Here is a 19,844-nt window from a genome sequence, read left to right as displayed (position 1 = left end):
GGTCAATCCACCTTGTCCCTGGTTCTGGCTAACCTGTCAGAAGAAAGGGGTGGTAGGAGGTAGGAGTTGTTTGTTCTTTAAGTGACATTATGGTGAAGATTCCCACTTTAGCAGGAATGAGTCTGGGCCCCAGAGAATGAGCAGGAACATAGGCTTTATGAATGACTGGAAACAGAGGCCCAAACTCCTTCCACACGTTCAGGAGGGAGGGGTGGGCTCAGAACAACAACTCATTGAATCAGCATGGGCTCAGTGCAGAGACTTCTGATGAGTCAGTCACTTTTAACCACTGCATTCCAGGGAATCTGCCTGGGTAGCAGGACTTGGTTGGGGGTATCATGGGGGGTTCATTGGTTCTCATAAAATCAACCTGTGATTCATTAAAAAGAGTGGATAAAGGGACTTGGTAACCACGACTCTGCAGGCATGATTTCCTAAAGAACAAATCCCAGCACCTCATTTTATCCTCTGGGGTCAGGGACCATTAGTTCACTGGGAGGGACCTGCTGTTATTTATTTTGTATCTTGCAAAACTTTCTATTGTGGCTACAAGTCAAGGACTCATAGGGAAATGCTAATTTGAGAATGAATGGGTGGTTAAATGAATAGACTGGGAAAAGTCCTAAAAAGTAATCTGACAGTTTCTGTATTAGTTCATTTTCATGCTGCTTATAAAAACATATCCAAGATTTGGTAGTTTATAAAGGAAAGAGGTTTAATTGACTCACAGTTCAACATGGCTTGGGAGGCCTCGGGAAACTTACAATCATGGTGGAGGGGGAAGCAAACACGTCCTTCTTCACATGGTGGCAGGAAAGATAAGTGCCAAGCAAAAGGGAGAAAAGCCCCTTATAAAACCATCAGATCTCATGAGAACTCACTTACTATCATGAGAACAGCAGCGTGGAGGTAACTGCCCCCATGATTCAATTACCTCCCATCAGGTCCCTCCCACAACACATGGGGATTGTGGGAACTACAATTCAAGAGGAGATTTGGGGGGTGGGGCACACTGCCAAACCATATCATTTCACCCCAGCCCCTCCCAAATCTCATGTCCTCACATTTCAAAACACAATCATGACTTCCCAACAGTTCCTTCAAATCTTAACTCATTCAAGGATTAACCTGAAAGTCCAAGTCCAAAGTCTCATCTGAGACAAGGCAAGTCCCTTCTGCCTATGAGACTGTAAGATTGAAAGCAAATTAGTTACTTCCTAGATACAACGGGAGTGGAGGCATTGGGTAAATACAGCCATTCCAAATGGGAGAAATTGGCCAAAACAAACAGGCTACTGGCCCCACGCAAGTCTGAAATCCAGCAGGACAGTCAAATCTTAAAGCTCCAAAATGATCTCCTTTGACTCCATGTCTCACACCTAGGTCATATTGATGCAAGAGGTGGTCTCCCATGGCCTTGGGGAGCTCCACCCTTGTGGCTTTGCAGGGTACAGCCTCTCTCCCAGCCACTTTCATGGGCTGGCATTGAATGTCTGTGGCTTTTCCAGGCACATGGTGCAGGCTGTCAATGGATCTACCATTCTGGGGTCTGGAGGATGGTGGCCCTCTGCTCACAGCTCCACTAGGCAGTGCCCAAGTGGGGGGCTCTATGTGGGGGCCTCAACCCATATTTCCCTTGTGCACTCCCCTAGCAGAGGCTCTCCATGAGGGCCCTGCCCTGTAGCAAACTTCTGCCTGGACATCCAGGTGTTTCCATACATCCTCTGAAATCTAGGCAGAGGTTCCCAAACGTCAGTTCTTGACTTCTGTGCACCTGTAGGCTCAACACCACATGGAAGCTGCCAAGGCTTGGGGCTTGTATCCTCTGAAACCATGGCCTGAGCTCTATGTTGGTCACTTTTAGCCATGGCTAGAGTGGCTGGGATGCAGGTCACCAAGTTCCTAGGCTGCACATAGCAGGGAGGCCCTGGGCCCAGCCCAGGAAACCATTTTTTCCTCTTAGGCCTCTGTGCCTGTGATGAGAGGGGCTACCATGAAGGTCTCTGACATGCCCTGGAGACATTTTCCCCATTTTCTTGGTAATTAACATTCAGCTCCTTGTTACTTATTTCTGCGGCTGGCTTGAATTTCTCCACAGAAAATGGGTTTTTCTTTTCTATCACATCGTCAGGCTGCAAATTTTCCACACGTTTATGCTCTGCTTCCTGCTGCTGTATGCTTTGCTGCCTAGAAATTTCATCTGACAGATACCCTAAATCATCTCTCTCACATTCAATATTCCACAGAGCTCTAGGGCAGGGGCAAAATGCTGCCAGTCTCTTTGCTAAAGCATAGGAAGCATGACCTTTACTCCAGTTCCCAATAAGTTCCTCATCTCCTTCTGAGACCACCTCAGCCTGGACTTCATTGTCCATATCACTGTCAGCATTTTGGTCAAAGTCATTCAACAAGTCTCTAGGAAGTTCCAAACTTTACCACATCTTCCTGTATTCTGAGCCCTCCAAGTTTCTAGGAAGCTCCAAACTTTCCCACATTTTCCTGTCTTCTTCTGAGCCCTCCAAACTGTTGCAATTTCTGCCTGTTACTCAGTTCCAAAGTCACTTCCACATTTTTGGTATCCTTATAGCAGCACTACACTCTACCATTGCCAATTTACTGTAATAGTCTGTTCTCACACTGCTAATAAAGACATACCCCATACCAGGTAATTTATAAAAAGAAAGAGGTTTAGTTGACTTACAGTTTAGCATGGCTGAGAAGGCCTCAGGAAACTTACAATCATGGTGGAAGGGGAAGCAAACACATCCTTCTTCACATGGTGGCAGGATGGAGAAGTGCTGAGCAAAGGGGGAAAAGCCTTTTATTAAACCATCAGATCTTGTGAGAACTTACTATTAGGAGAACAGCAACATGAGGATAATCATCCCTGTGATTCTATTACCTCCCACTGAGTCCCTCTCATGACCTGTGGGGATTATGGGTACTACAATTCAAGATGAGATTTGGGTGGAGACACAGCCAAACCATAGCAGTGCTCATATCTCCCATGGTCCTCTTCTCTCTTCTAACCCTTCTTGATGTCTTCTTGTGCTTCTCTCTCTTGTGAATATCAACGGCATTTATGTCCAGAATTACCCCTTTGCATGCCAATTCCCATGGAAACTCCAGAAAGGGAGGGAGATACTTAAAATAGTTCAGGCTGTGCTCCTCTCAGAAGTCTTCTGATAGGGGAGAAAAGAGAGGCTCTGTCCACATCTGCCTGGGAAGAGAGCAATTATAAGCCTAAGAGATGGCCAGGCAGCTCATGCAGGGAGAAGTCTTGGGTTGCATTGTTCGTTGTGAACATTCAGGAATTCTGAAACTAGCAGCCACTTTTCTTTCATTATAGACATTGCATGGCTCAGGGCTGCCCCATCTCAGAGGTGACCTTGATGCTTTAAGGCCAGGCTTGGAACCAATGTCATCATTCCCACTCACGGGCCTCACGCTTACATTCTGAAGTTGTAGTCAAGTTGGAGAGTGGAGCCCCGGAGGTTATTCATGGGCTCATAAAGGCATCCCACTTGTAGAATTTTAAAGTTGGGCAAGGCCTTTGAAGTTAGATGGACTCAAGGCTCTGAGGAAACCTGGGGCTTCCAGGAGGTGCTTCAAGGATTCCACATATAATCTAGGGTTTTTGGGAGAACAATGAAAGTTTAAATTGCCTGAGGAATTGTTGTAGCCCATTTACATGTTTTATATTGGAATTCTATGCATAATTTTGAGAAATGAGCTCAGTTGCTTAAAAAAGCAAAGCAAAACTTCATCTATTCCCCTACCTTTCATTTTGCCCCAGTGCATATTTACTGAGCATCTCCACTGAGTAAGAACTGGAGCTGAGCTGGGCAGGGCAGAGCAGGTCTCAAGGGACTTAAAATCTGTTGGGTGGCAGTGTTGTTAAGGCAGACACATAAATTATTATGATGTGGTAGGAATATTAGAATTGAAGAAATGGAGGCTGAGAGGAGTTAAATGATTCACCCATGGCCACACTATTAGTGGGTGACTCGATTAGGATGACAGTCTACTCATTGTGTGTACCCATTCTGTTAGACCTCCTGGCCCCCAAGTAAGGTCCTGAAATGGGTACTGTTAAAGTATATATAATTTTAACAGAGTTAAAAGTATGATTTCTACACAAATATAAAGGGAATATGTGTAAAAGATTTTATTCAACTTTAGTAATTAAAGAACCAGTAAGACGTTAGGAGTAGTTCAAAAGGAATTTCAAAGAAGGGAGATTTATGGTTGATCAGTCAAAGGAATGCTGAAATGAATTAGTGAATAGATTCAAAATTGGTTAATATTCTGCAAGGCAATGAACCTTAACCTGTGGGGGATAACCTTTTCTACCAGACAGAAATCATTGGTATTGTTGTTGGATAAGAATAATATACATTGTTCTCTTATCTAAATAATTTACCTTACACACCACAATATGATCATGATTAGATTAAAACGTTGTCTTAGCCAGTTCTAGCAGCTATAACAAAATGCCATAAACTGGGTGGCTTAAACAGCAAACACTTATTTATTTATTTATTTTGAGACAGAGTCTTGCTCTTGTTGCCCAGGTGGAGTGCAGTGGCATGATATCGGCTCACTGTAACCTCTGCCTCCTGGGTTTAAGTGATTCTCCTGCCCCTCCTGAGCAGCCTCCCAAGTAGCTGGGATCACAGGCGCCCACCCCAATGCCCAGCTAATTTTTTGTATTTTTAATAGAGACGGGGTTTCACCATGTTGGTCAGGCTGGTCTTGAACTCCTGACCTCAGGTGATCTACCTGCCTCGGCCTCCCAAAGTGCTGGGATTACAGGCATGAGCCACCTCACCGGGGCTATTTTTTTTTTTTTTTTTTTTTTGAGATGGAGTCTTGCTCTGGCTCAGGCTGGAGTGCAGTGACACTATCTTGGCTCACTGCAAGCTCCGCCTCCTGAGTTCATGCCATTCTCCTGCCTCAGCCTCCCAAGTAGCTGGGACCACAGGGGCCTGCCACCACACCCGGCTAATTTTTTGTATTTTAGTAGAGACAGGGTTTCACTGTGTTAGCCAGGATAGTCTTGATCTCCTGACCTCGTGATCCGCCGGTCTCGGCCTCCCAAAGTGCTGGGATTACAGGTGTGAGCCACTGCACTTGGCCATTTTTTTTTTTTTTAAAGAATAATATACATTGTTCTCATCAAGAATCATTTCCCTTTTTTTTGAGACAGAGTCTCGCACTATTGCCCAGGGTTGGAGTGCAATGGTGATCATTTCCGTTTTTATGGTTTTCGATAGGTCAACATCTACTCTTACAGTATTGTAAAATATACTGATTAATAGAAGCCAAATAATAGGTAAATACTCTTAGAAAATCAGATAATCCCTAAGCATGGTGGGTCAGCTAGTCAACATTCTGCATTACATTGAAAGGACATTTGTATTTTCTTTGCCTGTTTCCAAATTTTATATAATCTTTCTTTCTTTCTTTCTTTCTTTCTTTCTTTCTTTCTTTCTTTCTTTCCTTCTTTCTTTCTTTCGTTCTTTCTTTTCTTTCTTTCTCTCTCCTTCCTTCCTTTCTTTTTTTTCTTTTCTGAGATGGAGTCTCACTGTGTCACCCAGGCTGGAGTGCAGTGGCATGATCTCAGCTAACTGCAACTTCTGCCTCCTTGGTTCAAGTGATTCTCCTGCCTCAGCCTCCTGAGTAGCTGGGATTACAGGCGTGCACCACCATGCCCGGCTAATTTTTGTATTTTTTAGCAGAGATGGAGTTACACCATGTTGGCCAGGCTAGTCTCAAACTCCTGAACTCAAGTGATCCGCCTGCCTCGTCCTCCCAAAGTGGGGAGATTACAGGCATGAGCCACCACGCCCGGCCATAATTTTTCTTTACAATATTGTGTGTGTGTATACACCCTCATTTTCTGAGTGTGTTTTTGTCCAGGTGTTGGGAAGGAGGGAATTCAGTCACACTGTAATAAAATGAATGGAGACAGCTAAATGAGAAGTTTTGGGGACACTGGGAAAACATCGCAATGGTCAGGCTGATTTCTCCAAAATAGGTTCGCTGGTCTTACCAGCTGGGGTCAAAGAGGTCCCTTTGGAAAACTGCATGAAGGAGCTGTCAGGGTAACTGCGTCATGGAGAGGAACAGATCCCTCACATTCTGCTCCTTATATTGGAAAAAACCTCCTTAAGGCACTGCAGGAAGAAGGGTTCACCTGGCTGGAGCAGGAATGCTGAGCTAGGCAATTAGAGAGGACAGTGGCTTCTGTCTAAGCAGATGCCTGGGTTTGGCTTCCTGGCTGAGCTTCTCAAGGTGATTTTGGTTCTCCTGGTTGTTTCTGCTCCTCCTCCTAGCCTTTGCTCTGTCGTTTGACAGTATGAGGACTGTTCACATTTGAATAGCACCTTATAGTGTACCAAGTGCTTCCCCTTACCTCACTGAATTCTTGTACAAATCCTGAGAGACAGATATTGTCATCCCATAGAGGCTAGTTGAGTTGCCCAAGGTCATGAAGTAGTTAGCAGGAAGAACATTCAGAATTCAAGCACAAACCTTCCAACTCTAAAATTCCATGTTCTTTTAGTGTATATCAGTCAGCCTTTTCTAACATTTCTGCACTTCCTCCTAGAGCATTTTGTGGTTGGATTCCAAGATATATGCATTGAGAAGCTTGAGAAGATTTCAGATTTGCTTTTCTTTTGCCAGTCAGTGGGACACTGCCACCAAAGTCACCTCACCCTCCACGCCCCCACTGTATTTAGGCTATGTGTTAATGTTAGTGCATCTGGGCCTTGGATCCCCTGTGTAGTGGCTGTGAATATCACTAGAATGACTGAAGAGGGGATACATTGCCATTTTTCTGGGCCCCGCAGATATTTTCATTTGCACAATGTAGGTGTCAAACCAGTTGTTAATTAAAGCCTTTCCATCAGTTACGATCTGAGACTTGGGTCCATGGCTCAGCCTTGCCCTGTCACTTGTTACCACTGTGGCCTCATCAGTTGAGAGCGGTGATGAGTTTCTCCTGATTTTCCTCCTCCTCCTTCTTCCTAACCAATAACCTGTGTTTGGTAGACGTCTGTGGTATGGTTAGGGTGTGTTTGTGTGCACCTGAGAGCTGTAAACCTGGACATTGGGAAAGTTGGGAAGGATGAGGCAGGCAAGTACCTTCACTGAGCCAAATCTGGTGCTAATGCCTTTGTCTGTCTGTTGCAGGGCCCAACATCTGTACCACGCGAGGTGTGAGCTCCTGCCAGCAGTGCCTGGCTGTGAGCCCCATGTGTGCCTGGTGCTCTGATGAGGTAAGGAGCAGATACCAGACCTTGTTTCTTCTCCAGACTAAGCTGCTTTTGTGCAGAAACAGACCCATGAAGTTATCACCTCCATCTTGAATACACATGCCCCTTATCCCTTCTAAGCAAAACTTGGATGAATTTTTCCCATTGATGCATGGTGAGGAGCTGTCATGGGGATGTTGCTGGGAATACTAACCTGAGTCTACCATATAGCCCCTGGCCCTTGCCAGTTTGGCTCGACCTCCTGTCCTCTCTGTAACCACTGCTGCCCTTTCTCACACTTTGCTTGCTTTTTTTCCTAAGAAAAACAGTTTATTTTAAATTTTTTGGTAGAGACAGGGTCTCACTATGTTGCCCAGGCTGGTCTCGAACTAGACATAAGAGATCCTCCCACCTTGGCCTCCCAATGTGCTGGGATTTCATGTGTGAGCCACCATGCCCAGCCCTTTGCTTGCATTTCTTGGGGTGGAATATCCCAGGGAAGCAGGGCGTCAGGTCTCAAAAGGAGAGGCAGCAAGGGGTATAGGTACGGATGGGGTTGGGAGGGGGTGCTGGCTTACTTCTTTTTCCTAGAGGTTAAAAAAGGCAAATAGAAGAGAAATCTTGTGCTTGTGTGTGGTGATGTTTAGTCAGAAGATCTTTTCTCTTCCCTTCTCTTTGATGATTGGGCCCCACGGCTTTACATTTTTCTTTCTCTTCTTCTTTCCTTCCTTCCTTCTCACAGGTGTTGAGGAAAGGAGCTGGGCCCACTTGGTGAGGACGGGAGGGGGACAGGAAAGGGTTAGTTGTGTCTAGGCAGAGGGTTTGTTGTGTCTGGGGCCCTAGGGAATGAGTGTGTCTGAGGGAATGGCTATGTTTGTGGCTGGGATGGAAATTTGGAGCTGGCAAGAGCTGATGGGGTGGGGGTGGAAGATGAATGTGGTTGAAGAGATTCGGTGATTATAGAGTCTGAGGCTGAGTCACTGGCCTGGCCAGCAGGTGGTTACCTGAGTTCCTGGCCTGGCTGTGGCTCAGCTACCTGAGGCTTCCTCTGTCCCACAAGTCCCAGCCCTCTCCAGTTTTATGACCGCTCCAATCCAGCCCTCAGTCTCTCTGTCTGCTTCTTTTTCAGATCTGCTGAGTTTCCTAAAAAGGCAACCTCCCTGGCCGCCTGCGGGGAGGGGCGGGAGCTGGGAGGCTGTGTTTATCACCGGCCAGAAGGGCTGCCAGAGCAGCAGAGGCCAGCTCCGCACGTTGCTTTGGCCTCTTTGCCGTTCAGCACGGGAACTGCTTCCAGAGGCAGCTGCCCAACATCTGGGCCACATTGACTTCATTTAGCAAATGAAACATTCCCTGGGGCTAGGGAAGGGGTGTAAGGGGGGCATGGATGAGACCTTCTCCTCCACCCCCGCAGGTTCTCCTCCCCTCTGGGCTGAGCGGGCTGCTCAGTGTGATGTAGCCTCCTCCCTCCTTATTCACTATGTCCTCCTTCCTCCCATCGTGATATTACTAAAGCTTCTTTTACCAGGAAGTTGCATTTCTGCAACTGAATGCTGGAAGAAGGGACAGCTGAATGGGGAGGGGGGCCTTGGGTAGCCGAAAGCCTTCAGGAGCAGAGGAAGGTCAGGACAGAAGCCCTAGTGTCACTCAAAGGGTGCTTCCCCCTTTTCCTCCTTCCCTCCTTTCCAACCCAAAGCAAGAGAAAATGCAGGTATCTCTGGCCCAGAGAATCTGGGGAAAAAGAAAACCTTCTTGGAGGGTCTGTCCTGCTCCCTATCCCCCATTTTTCATCCCTCTTGATCTGTATAGGGACTAGCCATGCAGCTGAGGTGGGCTGGGGCCTGACCAGACAAAGCCGTTAGGTCACATAACCAGATTTCAAAGATGCAAATGTAGAATATGTATGGGTGACTGTTGTGCTCCTTGTCCCCTGGGGCAGGCCTGGGGAGGGCAGAGGGAAAGGTGCAGGGTAGATCAGAGCATGACATAGGACCAGCCTAGGAATTAGGGGTGCAGTCAGTGAGGAAATGGGCGCAGCTAGGACCAAAGAAAACAAATGGAAGGAGGTAGAAAGTCCAGTAAGATATTCCCTGGGAGAATGGCATATAAACATGAAAGGAGGCGGGGCCAAGGTTAGTGAAGGACTACAACTATCCTTCAGCAAGAGGGAGGAGGGAGAGAAGGAAGGGTGGAGGAGCCCAGTATGGGACAGAATGTGGTGACCGGGGAGGGATGGGAGGTGGGAATCCTGGACTGTAACCTGAACATAAATGCTATTTTGTTCTTGAGAGGAGCAGGGCTTCCCCTGGATAGGCCAAGTTTAACTGCTGAAAATGCCTTGGACATTGACTTCAAAAAACCAAAGGTGAACTGGCTGGTCCATTTTTTAGGTAATTTTTTGAATAATCAAACCTTGGAGAGCCCTCTGTTCTTCTTCCTCCCCTGAGTTGGCTGTTCCAAGCAAGCTGGCAGTGCCTGGAAAAACAACTGGTTGGGCTCGGCTTTCCCCTTGGTCCTAGAGGACCGGAGCTCTTGGGTGTGTATAGTGAGAGCTTGGCTGGGTAAGAGGAAAACATAGCCAACGTGGATGAGCACGGAGTTTTGGGCCCATCTGCATAGGGTGTGTTCTTGGAGGGTTGGATACCGACACGGGTTGGGTTGCTGTGCTCTCGCTGGTCCATAAATCTAGCAAAGAGGCCGGCTTTATACAGAGACTCAACGCGTAGTCTTAGTCTCAGCAGTGACATGCTGGAGTCTAGAACCTCCCAAACTCATTTGGTGTTGAGAATTGCCTGAGGTGCTTGTTAAAAATAAAGCTTCCCAGGATGGACCCTGGGTCTGTTACATCAGAATGGGTTTTTATGATAGCAAGTTTGGCAAACATTGCTAATTGAAGGGCCGTTGGGGTTGGGGTCAAGGTGGATGGAGGTGGAGTTAAGGTTGCCAGATAAATACAGAACATCCAGCCTGGTGCCTGTAGTCCCAGCTACTCAGGAGGCTGGAGTGGGAGAATCCTCTGAGCCCAGGAGTTTGAGGCAATAGTGCACCATGATCATGTCTGCTAATAGCCACTGCACTCCAGCCTGGGTAACACAGGGAGATCCTGTCTCTAAAAAATAAATCTAGATTACAGAACATCCACTTAAATTTGAATTAAAAAATAATTTTTAGTATAAATTTGTCCCAAATATTTGCTAAATTTGGCAACCCTACAGTGGAGGGAAATACTAGGAATTCTTATATAAGCCTGAGTACACCCTGGAAGGTGGGCCAGCTTCCCACTTTTAGCCTGACAACCAAGGGTGACAGAGGAAGAAGGAGTTTGAGTCTAGCAAAGTAGAGGAAGACTCTAATAGGATTTCCTTCTCATTTTCTTCTCTGCAACTGCAGGAGCAAGATATAGGCCATGATTTACATTTCTGTATAATCACAAACATAATTTTATTCTGACTTGTCTTCTTTCTATTTATTTTTAATCTGGAGGACAAATGTTCATCTTGAGAGTTTTGCTCCAATTTATTATTGTAAAAGGAAGTATAATATTAAGAGTGCTCCTCTTCTTCTAAACAATGAAATGTGAATACCAACAACTATAAACAAAAATGCTTCATGTTCCTCCCCTCCTGCTTTCTGCCCTCTTCATTCTTTTCTCTTTGCGTGTTCAAGTGATTTCTTGTCCTCACCAGATGAGTTAATCAAGACAGCAATGGATGGGAGATGTTTTGGTGGTGCTCTGGGGTAAAAAAAGTACTGGGGCATATTGACTCTCGCTCTCAAAGAAGAGTATGAAATAATAGTAGTTATTGTGGTAACTGTAAAAAAGAGTCACCTGCCGGGTATGGTGGCTCACTCCTGTAATCCCAGCAGGGCCAAGGTGGGCAGATCACTTGAGGTCAGGAGTTTGAAACCAGCCTGACCAACATGGCGAAACCCCGTCTCTACTAAAAATACAAAATTAGCTGGGCGTGGTGGCGCAGGCCTGTAACCCCAGCTACTAGGGAGGCTGAGGCAGGAGAATTGCTTGAATCCGGGAGGTGGAGGTTGCAGTGAGCCAAGATCGTGCCATTGCACTACTCCAGCCTGGGCAACAAGAGCGAAACTCCATCTAAAAAAAAAAAAAGTCACTTATATTTGCATTTATTTGCTTATACTGTGTCCTAAAGCAGGGGCTCCAATTCCTAGTCCATGGCCTGTTAGGAACCGGGCCGCACAGCAGGAGGTCAGCAGCAGGTGAGTGAGCATTACCGCCTGAGCTCCACCTTCTGTCAGATCCGTGGTGGCATTAGATTCTCACAGGAGCTCAAACCCTACTGTGAACTGGGCATGGGAGGGATCTAGGTTGTTCACTCCTTATGAGGATCAAATTAATACCTGATGATCTGGGGTGGAACAGTTTCATTCTGAAACCATCCCCACCTCCCTGTCCATGGAAAAATTGTCTTCCCTGAAACCAGTCCCTGGTGCCTAAAAGGTTGGGAACCTCTGTCCTAGTGGATTTCAGTATAGTTAACTTATGTTGAGATTTTTATATTTTGAAAGCATTTCACATTCACAGTCTTCTTTTACTTCCTGACCAACCCTGTGAAATAGGCAGGATAATGACAACTATTCATGTTGTACTTTCCCAATTTCCAAAATGGGATTAATGGAGAATGGTACCAAGAGCGTGTGTCACCCTCCCAGGAGAGGGAGGTAATTCAGCCAGCTCGCAGGGCGCCGGCTGGAACCTCCCACCTCTGTGCTCAGGCCCTTCCCCTGGGTCTTGGCTATTTTTGCCCTTTTCGTGTAACATCCGGTTTCCCTGGGAACTGAAACTTTAATATCCACCCCTCCCCCTTCTAGCTTTCTTCCTGCATAACCTGGAGACATTCCTTCTACCTTCTCAGCCTGGGTTACCAAGAAAGGGAATGTTGCCCAAGTATGTTGAGGTCATTGCCTTGGTGCTCTTCTGGAACAGAGGGCTCTCGTGGAGAGCTTGGCTGACGAGCAGGCCTGTTATATTCCTGACCTCTGATGTCAGCAACCACAAAGGGAGGGAGGGAGGCAGTTTTGTTTTTCAGTGTTTAATTTTTCTAAGGAAACTCATAACAAACCATTAGGACTGTCAGCACATCTTAGCGCTTCAAACCCTCTTCTCATTAGGACTGCCACATTAGAAAATAGGAGTCAGGAAACTCCCGTCTAATGCATTCTCTCCCTCTGCTGATGGAGCCTGAAGATGCATGAAGGCCTTGCTGCTCTCATCCAGTTTGCTGGGCTCCGGTCCCTGCTGTCTTCTTCAGCATCTGTCTTGGTCCTGGAAAGGATCCGCTCCTCACTGCATTCTGATTTATCCACTGCCTTTTTGGGAAGGTTTTCTCCCTGGGGCTTTGTGGGCAGCTAGAATCAGAGATAGGATTGGGGCTTTTCTGAGCAAGAAAAAGACTGCTTCCAGAGGAGGAAGGGGTAGGAGAGGTGGGCAGGGACAACAGGAGGAGTCTGGGCACAAAATCTGAAGTGCCCAAGTTCTCCCCAGGTCATTCCGTCCTCAGCCAGAGCTGGGTGCACGGGAGACTTTCATCTTCCTCAGAGTTGTGGAAGGTCTGTGATGTCCCTGTTGGAGTATTTGCCACCAGGAAGGTTAAGTCTTATTCATTGATTTCCATCGCCGAGGCTGGTTCCCTGCCTGCATACCTGTGAAGCTGAGAGAGAAAGAGAGAAGCTGCTGGCTTCCAGAAACTCTACTTACTTCTTGCCTGGGCCAGGGTAGTCCTCATGCTGTTGATGTTGCTCGTGTCCCCATCCACATGGGGAAGGCTTCAGCCCATGAAAGGGGGATCGGACTGGAGAGGGAGAGAGACTTTAAGCATTGGGAAGGGTTTTGGGTTACAGGGTTTTTTTGTTTTTGTTTTTGTTTTGAGGTGGGGTCTCACTCTGTCACCCAGACTGGGGTGCAGTGGTGTGATCTTGGCTCACTGCAACCTCCGCCTCCCTGGCTCAAGTGATCCTCCCACTTCAGCCTCCTGAGTAGCTGAGATTCCAGGTGTGCACTACCATGCCCAGATAATTTTTGTATTTTTAGTAGAGACGGGGTTTTGCCCTGTGGCCCAGGGTGGTCCGGAACTCCTGAGCTCAAGTTATCCACCCGTGTCGGCCTCCCACAGTGCTGGGATTACAGGCATGAGTCATCGCACCCGGCCGTTACAGGGCTTTTGAGTATGAATGGCTCCTTGTGGCCCAGTCCCTCTTCTGGCATTATGGCTGCCAGGTTGCTTGAGGGGGCTGAGGAGGCAGATGTCATCCATCCTTCTCCATCCCTCGCACATGCCCACCTTGCATCCTGTTCCCTACCTGGGGCATTCTCTGTTGTGGCTCCTCCCTAGGACCATTCCTTCCACACTTTTCCTTTTCCGTGCCTTGACTCTCACTCTATACGGAATGTAGTAAAGCTTATTTTATGATGATAATTACAGTCAGACAATCTAGCTGGCCTCTCAGTTCTGCCACTTCCTAGCTCTGCAACTTTGAGCAAATTCCTTAATTTATCCAAGCCTCAGATTCCTTACCTGTAAGATTGGGTTCCTTATTTGTGAAGCCTCCAAACCTTAGGTTTCTCCCTTGTAAAATTATAATAGTTCCAGCATTATGGAACTGTCAGGCAGATTGCAATAATCCATGTAAAGTGCTCACCACAGTGCCTGACATACAGTAAGTGTTCAATAAATGTCAACACTAGTTGTTCTGGGATATTGGTGTGGGTTATCCAGCAGACATTTGGAAGTGCTTGTTGGGGATGTGGGTAGGGGTGGGGTTGAGGAGAGCCCGAAGGCCTAGACATTGTGAAATAGGTCCCGGGAGGGGTTTTCCAGCTTCCTCGCTGGTCCCCTCAACTTGGTAAGGAGCCCTCATAGACATGCACCCACACAGTGTTGGCTAAATTGGCTGAATGTCAGAGCCGGAAGGGACTGAAAACACTGTGTCATCTAAAGGCCTTGTTGAACAGGTGAGGACACAAAATGATATATCTGAGGTCACATGACTAGTCAGTGGCAGGCCTAGGATTGATCTTCTTTCCTGATTTTCAGTGTTCTTTCCAGGGTGGCGTGGTCCCCTTCAATACTCAGGTTGAAGCACCCAGAGCCCCAGGGGGCCGTGGGTTTTTGGAAGGGTACTCAATTTGTTCTTTGTCCAGGGTGAAGGAGGACACTGAAGTGATAGGATGGGCTCTGGTTAGGTGCCTGGCCCATGTTCCCAAGTTTGTGGAGTTTATTCATAATTAGCTTATCCAGGAAGTACTTGTCAAGCATCTCATAGTAATAGCTAACATTTGCTGAGGACTTCCTCTGTGCCAGGTGCTGTCCAATGCATTTTATGTGGATTGTCTTATTTAGCCTGTGTGACATCCCTGTGAGGGAGGTACCATAATTACTATTATTTTAAGTAACTTTTATTGTGGGAAAATATACATAACATAGAATTTACCATCTTAACCATTTTGTTTTGTTTTGTGAGATCAAGTCTTGCTCTGTCACCCAGGCTGGAGTGGAGTGGCACGATCTTGGCTTGCTGCAACCTCCACCTCCCAGGTTTAAGCGATTCTCCTGCCTCCGTCTCCCAAGTAGCTGGGACTACAGGTGCACGCCACCACACCTGGCTAATTTTTGTATTTTCAGTAGAGACGGGGTTTCACTAGGTTGGCCAGGCTGGTATCGAACTCCTGACCTCAGGTGATCTGCCCACCTCGGCCTCCCAAAGTGCTAGGATTACAGGCATAAGCAACTGTGCCTGGCCCATCTTAACCACTTTTAAGCATACAGTTCAGTGGCATGAAGTACATTCATAATGTCATGAAACCCATCACCACCATCTATCTCCTTAACTCTTTTCATCTTGTAAAACTAAAACTCTGTACCCATCAAAACAGTAATTCTCTATTCCTCCCAGTCCCTGGAAACTACTATTCTACTTTTTGACTCTATGATTTTGATTGCTGTTAAGTACTGAAGGAGGGACTGTTATTATGTTCGTGTTACAGCTGAGGAAACTAGGCTTGGAGGAATTAGGTGACTTGCCTTAGTAAGCAGTTGTAAGTGCAATGCTGAGATTTACCCCTGTGCTCTTAGCCCTGACTCTCTCCTGCCTCCTTACACTGCCTTTCCCTATCACATTTGTGGTAAGTCCTAGGTCGGATGCTGGGAAATGAGAGGGGCCAAGACACACACAGTCCCTGACTACATGGATCTCACAGTCTAGCCCGTGTCAAATACAGTAGCTTCCAAACTGTTTTGACTCTGACCTACAGAAAGAAACACATTGTACTGGGTATAGTTATTTATTATATGTGTTATTCCCCACTCTCCTCCAACAATATAAGAATTTCACAAAACAACCCTTTGACTATTTGTACACTTTCATATTTTCTATTCTATTCTATTGTATTTTATTTAACAAAATGATGGTTGACACCTGCTAAATTGATTTTGGGACCCACAAGTGTGTGGTATTCCACAGTTAAAAAATGCTGGTCTACCAGGCATCTTACTGTACAGGCTCTCCTTCTAGCTACAACTCCATGAATAGGCCTTCTTGATATCTCAATTTCTCTTTTCTTTTTCCTTTTTTTTTTTTTTTGGTAGAGACGGGGTCTAGCTATGTTGCCTAGGCTGGTCTTGAACTCTTGGCTTCAAGCAGTCCTCATGCCTTGGCCTCCCAAAGTATCAATTTCCCCCTTCTGTACAACGGTCCTAAGGGATTATCCCAGGAAAGACCACAACAATTTGTTTATGCTCCAATGTACGGGGTAAACTCTTAGCTATTGGGAAGTGGTAGGGCCTGCAGGAGGTAGAGAGTCGCCATAGCTCTGATTGCTGGACTTCTCTTTGGGCTCCTGTCTTACAGGCCCTGCCTCTGGGCTCACCTCGCTGTGACCTGAAGGAGAATCTGCTGAAGGATAACTGTGCCCCAGAATCCATCGAGTTCCCAGTGAGTGAGGCCCGAGTACTAGAGGACAGGCCCCTCAGCGACAAGGGCTCTGGAGACAGCTCCCAGGTCACTCAAGTCAGTCCCCAGAGGATTGCACTCCAGCTCCGGCCAGGTAGGGCTGGGACTCTTTGTGGGGAGAGACCTGAAGCAGATGGGCATAGAGCACAAGGTGGAGGTCTGAGGAGGAAGTCTTGGGAAAGTAGCTCAGAATGGAAATGGGGTGGGAAGACAAGGATGAGGGGGGAGGTGTGGGCAAGAGAATGGAAGAAAATAAGAGACGTTAGGACTTGAGTCAGAAGATCTGAGGTGAATCTTGACTGTATCATATATTAGCTATTTGACCTTGGACAAGTTACTTAACCCTTCAGACATAGTAGGTGCTCAAAAAACATTTGTTTCTTCTTTACCCAAGTGCCTGTTTTACCTAGCTTAGAGCTTTGTGTTGAGGTGCAAATGAGATATAGAACAAGAAAGCGACTTGTAAGCCCCCCTTTCATGGGGAATTGGGACAGGGGAATGGGGGCAGACACAATAGGTACACAAGACCTTTAGAGGGAGGAAGGGTTAGACTAAAGACAGAAATTTTGAAGCATTGATTTTGACTTTCCAACTAAGTCAAGAAGGATTTACCTACTATCAAGGCATGTGTTGGATGCAATGGAATTCAGAGAAGGGTAGGGTGCAGTTTCTGTCTTTTACAGAGTCTGAAGTATAGTAACTATCAAAATCTCTGCGACTCACAGTGATAGACCCGTGGAACTCACAGGATTAGAAATCCCCTGGGATTTAGAGAAAGTGGAAAATTTTAGAATGGAAAAGAAGAGGTTAAAAATAGGAGGGTCAAGAGATTAGAAGAGTAATAGAATTGCAAAGGAAGAGGAAAAGGGACCAGGGCTTTCTGGTTTGCTTTGATCATGCAATTTCTTAGTCCCAACTGTATCCAAATCTGCTTATTCAATCTTGGTGGGAGAAGAAGATAAAAACTAACATCTTTCTGCCTTCCAGATGATTCGAAGAATTTCTCCATCCAAGTGCGGCAGGTGGAGGATTACCCTGTGGACATCTACTACTTGATGGACCTGTCTTACTCCATGAAGGATGATCTGTGGAGCATCCAGAACCTGGGTACCAAGCTGGCCACCCAGATGCGAAAGCTCACCAGTAACCTGCGGATTGGCTTCGGGGCATTTGTGGACAAGCCTGTGTCACCATACATGTATATCTCCCCACCAGAGGCCCTCAAAAACCCCTGCTATGAGTAAGTCCCTCCTCCAGACGCCAGGACAGCATCCTTTGCCCCAGGAAGGTCCAAGTCCTGGTTCCTATTTCTAGCTCTAGGATCACTTTGTTGGCTGTCTTCTTGCCAAACTATAGCTCTTTTCTACCTTGGTCTCCCTGTTTGGCAAATGGGCTAGCTTGTGGATCTGGAGTGTTGTGTCAATGGAGCCTAAGGCTGTTTGGAGAACCTAGAAAGAAAATTCATCAGCTTCTTAGTCTTGGTAACAAATAAATAGAAGGCAAGAGAGAATGGGAGGGAAATGACGTCAAAAGTAGAAAGAAATTTATGGATAAGTAAACCGAGAAATTATGATTACAGAAGGATCGATTCCATTGTTGGCGTTATTGTCTTCATCAAGGCCGTGCATCCTGCAGGGTGAAAACAGAAGAAATGAAGTGCTGAGGAATATAAAAGAGTGGAAATGACATTTGTTGGACACTTTTATAGTCTGTAAATGGATAACTTGTGCCTCTGTTTGACACTTTGGCTTAAAACTGAATGGCTTATTTATTTAATCGGTGGAGACTGTGCAAATCCATGTATTAGAATAACTTACAATGCTGGTTGCTGAGCCTGAAAAGGTGTGAATTTACTTTTTAGTTTTCAAAGTTACGGCCAGGTGGGGTGACTCACTTCTGTAATCCCAGCACTTTGGGAGGCCAAGATGGGAGGATCACTTGAGCCTAGGAGTTTGAGTTCAGCCTAGGCAACATAGTGAGACCCCCATCTCTACAAAAATTACAAAAAAATTAGCTGTGTGTGATGGCGCATGCCTGCAGTCCCCAGGACTACAGGGAGGCTGAGGTGGGAGGATTGATTGAGCCTAGGAGGTTGAGGCTGCAGTGAGCCATGATTGTGCCACTGCACTCCAACCTGGACAATGGAGCACAACTGTCTCTAAAAAAAAAAGAAAAAGTTTTGAAGTTATACGATGTGGCATTCAACCTTCTATCTGGGTTGTAAGGTTCCCAGGCAAGACATCAGCTATTAATTAAACACACTATTTTGACTGGGGGCAGAAATGCTCCTGTCTTGCATGATCTATCAATTTATTGATGGTTCAGGGACCTTAACTTACTGATGGACTTTTGCTTTATTGTTACTTTAGGAAAGTGTTAAGTATAAGGTGATAGTAATAGCAACTCGAGCCTCGCTCTGGTCTAAGTGCTTTGTGTGTATGAACTTACTTAAGTCTCACAACTCTTATGGGATATGTGCTATCCTGGCCCCTCTTTCATAGGTTGGATTGAGAGGCTTGCCAAAGGTCCCATGACTAGTACAGAGGGCACCTGGGATCTAAGCTCAGGGAGTCTTGTTTCCAGCTCAATCCCTTATCTTCTAGGTTAGCTGGATGGGGGTAATGTTGATGGGGAGCTTCAGATAATTTGAGGATTTTGGAGTCTGAACTATCTGGGTAACTGTAGTTGTATGGAACTGGCCTTGGCATACCACTATCTATATTTGTCCCCTCTCTTTCCTCCCAATTCCCATGCTGCCTTTTCCATGAAGGTGTCTGCTTAAATTATCTCCCATCCCTCCCCAGTATGAAGACCACCTGCTTGCCCATGTTTGGCTATAAACACGTGCTGACGCTAACTGACCAGGTGACCCGCTTCAATGAGGAAGTGAAGAAGCAGAGTGTGTCACGGAACCGAGATGCCCCAGAGGGTGGCTTTGATGCCATCATGCAGGCTACAGTCTGTGATGTGAGTTTGGAGGACTTGGAGTGCCAGGTGTGGCTGGCATAGATCAAAATGGGAAAGGAAGTGACTGAACTCTGGGGATTTCTGGTGTAAAATGAGATGAGAACTAAGCAGGGCTTCCTGCAGTTATGAGTAGTAAGTTGCTCCTGATATTCAGCCTTGGCTTTGATCCACTCCCTGGCCTGAGCTGACATTTCTTTGAACCTCAGTGGTCTCAGATGTTCCCAGGGGAGAGCATCTTCCCATCTTCAGAGTTACTTCAGAGTTAAGGCTGAGTTAACTTAACCTCAGCAAAGTAGGCAGATGTTCAGATGAGATTTCTTCTAGCCCAGATCAGCTCTGTGGATGCACGTCAGTTTCTAGATGAGCAATGTGACTGTCATTAGAAGAGTTAAGTTTGGAGTTTAAGAAGATCTCATTCAGCTGCTTGAACTAATCAGCTATGAGACTGTTTTCTGAAGAGAATGAAACTCGTGAACTGGAAAGCTTCAGCTTTGGTTCCAAGGACTGGGACTGAGACCCTTGTTTTGAAGAAAAACAAGCTGTCCAGCCCTTTAGCCAGGGAGCACCTTGGGTCTCTGTTCTCTACCAGTGACATGGCTGAATTTGTTTTGTCTCCTCTGCCTTTGTTTTTTGTTTTCT

General features: G+C 46.3%; 1 protein-coding gene across 6 annotated transcripts in view; it reads left to right on the top strand.

Moving 5' to 3' along the window:
- ITGB3 (integrin subunit beta 3) overlaps positions 1-19,844 on the top strand; it is a 62,867-nt gene that overhangs the window by 13,423 nt on the left and 29,600 nt on the right. For all 6 annotated transcript variants that reach the window (XM_063798341.1, XM_054671274.2, XM_054671275.2 and 3 more), the window contains exons 2-5: positions 7,201-7,286; positions 16,137-16,332; positions 17,226-17,478; positions 19,043-19,205. In XM_063798341.1, coding sequence (XP_063654411.1) covers positions 7,201-7,286; positions 16,137-16,332; positions 17,226-17,478; positions 19,043-19,205 — 698 coding nt within the window. The remainder of the gene's footprint in view (positions 1-7,200; positions 7,287-16,136; positions 16,333-17,225; positions 17,479-19,042; positions 19,206-19,844) is intronic.

The sequence above is a fragment of the Pan troglodytes genome, chromosome 19, assembly GCF_028858775.2.
Source record: "Pan troglodytes isolate AG18354 chromosome 19, NHGRI_mPanTro3-v2.0_pri, whole genome shotgun sequence".
NCBI lineage: Eukaryota > Metazoa > Chordata > Mammalia > Primates > Hominidae > Pan > Pan troglodytes.
The sequence above is the reverse complement of the archived record's forward strand: the minus strand, read 5'-3'. Positions and strand labels throughout refer to the sequence as shown.